This window comes from Belonocnema kinseyi, chromosome 2 (assembly GCF_010883055.1).
Source record: "Belonocnema kinseyi isolate 2016_QV_RU_SX_M_011 chromosome 2, B_treatae_v1, whole genome shotgun sequence".
Taxonomy (NCBI): Eukaryota; Metazoa; Arthropoda; class Insecta; order Hymenoptera; family Cynipidae; genus Belonocnema; species Belonocnema kinseyi.
This window is the reverse complement of record NC_046658.1, coordinates 48,313,630-48,321,960: the sequence shown is the minus strand read 5'-3', so window position 1 is coordinate 48,321,960 and position 8,331 is coordinate 48,313,630. Positions and strand designations below refer to the sequence as shown.

The window sequence follows — 8,331 nt, the reverse complement described above, 5'->3', positions numbered from 1 at the left end:
TAGTGACCTCTTTTGGGTGCCCAGATCGTTCAGCATCAACTGTGCTCGTACGGCCACAACGAAACTCGGTAAACCACTTATGAATCGTTCCAATCGACGGTGAAGAGTGCGGGTAAAACTTATCCAGCTTGGCCTTGGTCTCGGATATCGTTTTCTTGCGAAGTCGACAGTAACTGGTCGGCAGTAACCGGAGGGTCTTGGAGGAGTCGAGATCGGTCAGGGAGAAACTGTTAATTTTCTCTGACCCACCTCTCCCTCCGCATTAGGCTTCTCTTAGCGTCATATAGTATCCGTATTCTCTCAACGATATGCTGCCTGATGGTCAGCAGCTTTGATTTGTTAAGTGTGTGACAATGAGTCCGGAGTTCGCGCACGGACTTTCGAACCCTGGAGGTAAAATTCCTGCCAGCTGTGATGTAGACAATCACATACTGAATGCGGGACGCGTACTGTCTTGCCCAGCTTATCTTTATGGCAAGTTGATGCATTCGTCTTTTGGTCTTATGATCAAACGTTGGTCTTGTTTTACGGTTCGCATCAGCCAAATCTCTCGCTGCACTATACACACAATAATGGATAGCCCAGAGGTAAAATTCTACGGAAAAATGTCCATGAAGCTCGTCATCCATTTCAGTCAAATCTTCAGGCTTGAGAGAAACCTTGGTGTTGATGTTTCTCCGGGTCATGAAGCATCGCTCTTCCTCTATTGGTGTCTATTGATGTTCTAGCTGTGGTAGAGTAGGCGTTTCGCCTACATATCCCCTTTTTCGGGGTACTTTGGCATGTTTTCGCAGGCGTTGCTGCGAAATGTGCGATAGTCACGAGATCCCGCCGATCCATCGCATTGAATCCATTTTCATTGGCTCCCTCAGCTCTAGATTGGTCGGCACTGTTGGCCGAACCATTGTCGGGAGCCCTGCGCGTTCTGTTGTTTTGAACCGCACTTACTAAAACTATGTTTGGTGTTGTCATTGTTGTTCCCACGAGAAGCTAGGGAAAGGGGTTCGTCCATCCTTGTAGAGCCCCGCATGCAAGGATAAGGCAGCGTACTCTGAGAGGTCGCTCGGAATCCCACTGTCACCGTTCTAGACACCTCAACTAGGTGCCATTCAGCTTTCGGTACGGTTTTCACACCTCCGCTTGGGAGTTAATTCCTTCGGGACGACCCCTGGACAATTGTCTGCGGCTACCTATTTATTTTTGTAACCATATTCCGCAGAAAACCTTGGTACAGGGACCCTCTATCCACAAGCCGAGGACGCTTTTGGTGCCTTTTTCAGAGGCCCCTCGGTTTGATTCTAGGGGAATATATATATATATATATTCAATCAACTTATTTACGAATTATCATTTGTACTATACTTGTTGGACGATGATACCGAAAATGTTGTTTGTTTTTTCGTATTTCTAACACCTTCGGAGATCCTTCTAAAAAGTGAAAATTTTTATTTTATCGAAGAAAATTTTGAAGGGCTATACTAGTTCAGACCCACAAATTCTGAACTTTTTAATTAAAAATAACTAATTTAATAATTACAAATTTTTCAGTCACAAATTTTAATCTCATTCATGTGCCAAAAAAGGTTCGCATTGATGCAGGTCTACATGAGGCAAGTAAACGGCGTCTTAGTCAAGACAAGGTTCAACTTAAGACAAGTAAACGCCATTTTAACTGTCGTGGCCATATTAGTAAGATGAAGGCCTATGTCTCGACTCAGTATGGGACGCAGCCAGACTTCGATGTCTTGGAGACGAACTCAAGACATAATCAATTCGAACTCAAGTCGAAGCATTGTTACTCGGGAGCTTTACCCTTAAGTATCGATCCAATAAGAACTCTTATGAAATCTTCATCCAAATTATAAGTTGTTTTTAGAACTGGAACTTGGCTCTTTTAACTGTCGAAGACACCGCCTATTCCTTCGAAATGACTCAGTAACTCTCCAATCGAAGAAATATTTATTTTCCGCGTTCTCTGAGAAGGTGTGGAATGCGTACGCGCTTGTACTTTTTATCAGCGTGTCACTCATTTACTTTATGAATCAGCCGAACGTAGATCCCCTTCTTTACGAGTTCGTATTTCTGCTACCAACCTGGCGGATTGTGAGGTTTCTTCATCATTTCTAGCTGCTTCCAGATTTTCAGAACCTCACAATATGTTCAGCTCCAGTTTCATTGCCTCCGTCTGCTTAGAAATTTTTTCTCTCTCAGCTCCAACTGCTCTCAATTCTTTTTTGGTCATTTTTCTTTTTTGTACTAGTGAACCGGATATTAACTTTTCTATTGTAAATCGTTCCCAACAGGGCTGTCGTCGCTAAAAGGATATTTTTGGACAATATAGTTCACCCATATGTTCTCTGGATTGTTCTCGTGGATTCTAGCAGTCACTTGTGATTTGTTACCGCATGCAAATTTTATACGAAACAAACCAGTTTCGAAATTGAATGGTGCACTTTATCCGTAGAGCGACCTAATTTCCGATTGGGTTCTCGATTACTGAGATCCTTGGGAAAAGACCTTTTATCCAAAATACTTTGTTAAACGCGAGTAAAGAAAGAAAAAGTACGTTGAATTCCATAAGAAAATTTTACAGCGAATTCGAAAAGGAACATCATTAAGAGCTCAAGAGCAAAACAGAAGCAATTGTTACTACTTTTTTCTCCTTCTGTTTGCCTCCAAATAAACTGAAAAAAATGCAGCCCTTCGATTTCCGAAAACTCAGAACGCTCGGCCATTCATGCGATACATACAAACACACATACAATCACACATTCAATTTATCACTGAATTTATCAGTTGGCCGACAAATGAATTCCAAAATTTCAAAAGTGAGTTCTATGCAACATTCATTCACAAATTCAAAATGTATCAAGTAGATAAAGAAATTTTTAGAAAATTTTATATACAAAGTATACCAAGTGGCCAAAAAAATAAATGCAGAAATGATCCACTTAAAAAATTTTAAATCCTAATATTCTATAAGCGAGTGCTTTAAATATTCTAAATTTATCAACTAGCCAAATAAATAAATTTCAAATTACCCACTGTACCACAATTAACATCCTAATATTTTTAAATTGGGTTAATTGCAAGTTTATTTCCAAATAATAAATTCATTATGTAAAAAAATAATAATGACTATACTTACCGAATTTCAACTTTAAAGAAGTATTTTAAAAATTGCATATTTATTTTGAAATTCATAAAGTCGAGAAATAAAAAAATTTATAAATTTCCGTTTTAACCAAATTTTAGATTAAATTATTCCCTTAAAAATGGGTTATTTGCAAATCGATTTATAAATTCTCAATTTATCAAGTGAAAAAATGAATACATTTAAAAATTACTCTATTTACCGTATTTGAAATTATAATATTACTACAAAAATTGTGCTTTTGAGACATTATATTTCATGTATCCAAAATATGTATGCAAATTAAAATGGTGATACATATACAACATATTTCTATGGGGAAGTGAGGTATAAAATAATTCAGTTAATATTTGTGGTTAGAGTCCAGCTTCGAAAATTCGATATCAGTATTTTTTTTTAAATCGGTGTATTTGAAGATATACGGTAATGCAAACGGATTTTAAAAATTATATACGAAAACTTTCTTTTTTAAACATGTAAAAAATTATAAAAATGAGTGGAAGCTTTCAAAGACGTTAAAGGTTTTTACAAATAAATCAAAGTTTTGAATTTTTTACGAATTTTAAAGCTCTCAAATATTGTTCAAACACTCCAAACAATCGAGGGTAAATAAACGCCGTCTAATAATAAATTTTTATCTGGTTTAAAAGAGAATGTTCGTATTCGCCAAGGACTATAAATGAATTGAAAAATCTGGTTAACATTAAATTATAATATTTAAATAATTCAGGTCCCAGAAGCTTCGCGAGACTTTAAACTTCCGTCTCATAAGTAGTATATCATTTTATTAGTCAGGCGTGATAACGGATCTATTTCGTTCAAACGTATTTCTGAGATCATTTTTACTACTTGTGAAAAACTGTTTCGTATCTTAGCACTCTCGAATACTAGTGAGATAAAAAGTATATTTCTAAGGCAGATACATTTTCCATATTACTTGCTGCGAAACTGCAAACACAAACTTGTGCAGTATCTTTACCACTTTTCACATTTATGCCTTCATATACACTTTATCATGATGACATCGTTTTATCCCAAGAGACATGGAAATAGAAAAGCAAACAGAAAACACATCTATGCATAATGTAATATTGTTTATACACCAATATCGCAATATTTTATTCTATTTTTATTCGTAAGACCAAGTGGTTTAATATCATAATTCAGAAACCTACAACGTTATTTGAAAGTATATGAAACAACTATTATGAGTTGCAACATAAAAATACATATTTGTTTTTAGCAAAAACAAAACCTTACATGTGTTGCTTGATTTTAAAAATAATCCTGGCAATATCATGAAACGATGCCGTGAGAAGAATTTTGCAGCTAATTTTGTTCTGAATATATCCTTGTAACAGCTCATATTTTTTACACTTTTCTAACTGTAAAACTATGTAGGCAGTACTTTTCTCAGGACATAAATGTCATTAGAGCTTTCAAAAATGTCGAAAAAGTAAAATGGGACTTTTTCAGTACTTTTTTTTCTGACTGATCTTTTCGAAAATTTGTAAGAAATGTTTTTATTTAATTACGTATTCTTCTCGTACCTATTTCTATGGAAAAAAGCGTTTGGACTTTTATCTACGAAAATCATACTATAAAATATAAAACTAGGAGTGTCCCACTGGGCCCATTTAAAGCTATCAAAAAGAAAGAAAAGGAACTCCAACTTCTTTCTCAGATGACATAAAATAAAGAATTTTGCCAGGAATTTATTTTACACGAAACCCAGGAAATCGGTAGATTCATTTTTTTTTATAACCCACACTATTTGATAGAGGCTCCATTTGAAAATTTATAGCGTGAGCAATAAAGAGTGTGAGAGAAAATAACGTTCAAATGTTGTTCCGAGCAAAAGCAATAATGTAATATGAAACTGAATCGAAAACCCCGATGGTCGCTGAACTCAGGATTGCTTGGCTAGAAACGATACTCACACGAGTAGTTCCGTTTATGAAAAGACTTTTTCACTCCCATGGCAGTGAGTGTTTATAAGTGCGTATGGGGTATTGGTCGTATGAGATTTCGAAGGTAATAATAAAAGGAAGCCATCATGAAAGTCTTATTTTTTATGATAAACATAAATATATTTTCCGTTTCACGTCAAGCGGATCATGGCTGTGGACAAAATTGTAATCAATTGAAAGAAACCATTTTGGGCTTAAAATGTTCGTTAAAGAAAGTACTTTCAAAATAAACGCGGCCCTCTGTGAAAACCAATATGGCGGATCCAATATGGCGGATCCAATATGGCGGCTCAAATTTATCAAATTTACTTTGAAAGCTAACAAGTTGTTATTTCAAACCCAGTTCGACTTTTTTTCTGATTCAAAATGCCGGTCCGAATATGGCATCTCAAATTTGCAAAAATGCTGAAAAACGCATAAAAAGAAGTTATTAAACGGCTAAAAGACGTTATTGCTTTTGTTTTTAATTTTAAAACAAAGAGTTTTTTTTTCACACACCCAGTTCAATTTTTTTTAATTCAAACTGGTGGCCCAAATATGGCGTGTTAAAGTTGCAAAAATTCTGAAAAACGCATAAAATGAAGTTATTAAGCGGCTTAAAAGTCGTTATTGCTTTTGTTTTCACTATCAAAACAAAGTTTTTTATTCGTTCTCTTAAATACAGTTCTAAGTGATTCTGTAGCTGACAAATTTTAAAACTGATGCGTACAGTGCCAGCTTGCAATCTAAGCCAAATGAAGCAATTTTAACAAGTGGGTTTTTTGTTTTTTGTTAATTCAAGTGAGCTCAAATTAAAAGATTTTCTTCCGATACAAAACCTTTAAACATAATAAGCTACAAACTTAACTGCAAAATTTATAAAAAGTTGTGTAACTACTTTTGTATTTATGTTTTTGACCTTTTTTGTAACTAAGAGACGCCGTATTGGGGCCGCCATTTTAAATTTGAAAAAAATCAAACTGGCTTTGAAAGAATGAACAGCAAACTTTGATATAATATTAAAAACAAAAGAACGACTATTTAGCCTTTTTATAGTTTTTTATGCGCTTTTTAGCATTTTTTTCAACTTTGAGACACTATATTGGAGACGCCTTCTTGAATTTGAAAAAAAATTTAACTGCGTTGGAAAGAACAAACAATAAGCTTTGTTTTAATATTAAAATCAAAACAATAATGACTGTTTTGCCATTTTATAACTTCTTTTTATGCGGTTTTCAGCATTTTTTCTACCTTAACACGTCATATTTGGGCCACCATTTGATTTTGAAAAAAACTGAACCATGTTTCAAAGAAAAACTTGTTAGGTTTCTTTTAAGCTAAAAATATTTAGTGTTTTTGCTTGTGGTATGTGATTTCTTCTTAGTTCTTAACAACTAACCCATAATTTTGATAACTTTGAGCCGCCATATTGGATCCGACATATTGGTTTTTACAATAGGCCACGTTATCTTGAAAGAACTTTCTTTAAAAAAAGGTTTCAAGCCCAAAATGGCTTCTTTGAGTTGATTACAATTTTGTCCACAGCCATGATCCATTTGACGTGAAACGGTACATATATATACATATATATATTCTCTCGTGAGGGGAACCCACCACTGGACCTCACCGGAGGGAAAATTTTCGCTATGCGCACTGATTTTCTTGTTTGTCATGTGGTACTGGTTTCAGAATATATACGTACATATACATGGCTACCATCTGGCCACTCATGTCGTGCTCGTAAGAGGTGGCCACAGGTGTGATTAACTGCGGTTTCACGGAGAGCCGGTGTCATGCTCACATATATTTTCTCTCAGTAGGACCCTGTAGTGGTTGTGTGAACACTTGTTTAAAATTATATATATATATTATAACATAGTTATAAGACCCCGACAATATACAGCCCTGCGGGCCAGAGTAGGGAGTGGGGAGACGCCTCATGCTACGTGAATCCCCAAAGTCTAAACCGTGTTTTAGTTTCGGCTCATCTGCCATCCCCAAGTACAACTTGTAGTGTCGCTCCCCCTAACACCTCTTAAATGTCTCTTCGCGAACCAACGACATCATCGGCTCTCGGTCAGGCGAGATTTAACATCGCTGGGGGTTTGCCGCACCCCCAACTTCCTGTAAGTTAAAAATAAATATAACCTAAAATACACCTGAGCCTCTTCACTGAATTAAACCTAATCTCTCGGTATCCGAATCCCTTACCCTATCCTTAGTTTTGTGACTCCCCCACAAACTTGGCGCCCAACGAAAAATCCCACAAATTCCTTTTATTCCGAACTTGTCAACAAGGCGTGGGCCATAGCTGAAAGTTCCCGATTCCTCCAAGCCGAGAGAGAATTTTAATGCTGAAACGTGAAGGAGTTGTTTGCATGTATGCCATTCATTTATTTGATTAACTGTTGTTGATGAAATTGAAATTTGTTTACATGAGACAATTATGGTGATTGAAAAATAGTGATATATTTATATATGTATGTATTTTGTTAAAAAAGTGCGGGTAGGAATATATGTTCGTTAAAAAAGAAAAGAAAAATTAAATCGGTTAATAAAAGAAGTATAGAAAAGAGGTCTACAAAAGAAAGAAGCGGCGTGTCATTCTGAGAAATTAGCGCGAAAATCCCAAACACAGGCACAGTAGTGAAAGCCACAACAATTTTTCCAAACTTTTCCTTTCCCCGGTGGATGAATCCACTATATACTTTAACCATAAAGTAGGAAAACCGAGACGCTCAAGTACCTGAACGTGCCGGTTTTCGCCCTAACAAAAATAGGATCCCATGAGCTAGACCGAGGCTAAAAAACGAAAAATTAACATAGTTGAATGAAGTTACGATCAGGTAAAATTAAAAGTAATAAAATGGCTAACCCGATAGATAAGATTACAGAAAAATAGATAGAGAAAACAGAGAAACCCAAGAAATTAGAATAGAAGAGGAAAACGGTAATTGGCAGGTAACAGATGAGCATAGTTTCGGATTGGAAAATATAGATTTAGAAGCGAATAGAATAGAGAAAGAAATTGAAACAAAAATAAAAGAACTGGAACAGTTAGAAAGAGATAAAAATCAATTAGAATTAAGTCGTTCAGAAAGAGAGAAAATTCTTAGAAATGAAAGGGAAAGAATAGAGAGAGCAAGACTAGGACGAGAAAAATTACGCGCAAAATTAACAATACCTCAAAAGCAAAAAGAGATAATTGATAACACGACATTTGAAGTA

General features: G+C 35.6%; 1 protein-coding gene across 1 annotated transcript in view; it reads left to right on the top strand.

Annotated features, from left to right (window-relative positions):
• The first annotated feature begins 7,116 nt into the window (after positions 1-7,116).
• LOC117182657 overlaps positions 7,117-8,331 on the top strand; it is a 5,469-nt gene continuing 4,254 nt past the window's right edge. The window contains exon 1 of the mRNA XM_033375761.1: positions 7,117-7,229. Coding sequence (XP_033231652.1) covers positions 7,143-7,229 — 87 coding nt within the window. The 5' untranslated portion in view covers positions 7,117-7,142. The remainder of the gene's footprint in view (positions 7,230-8,331) is intronic.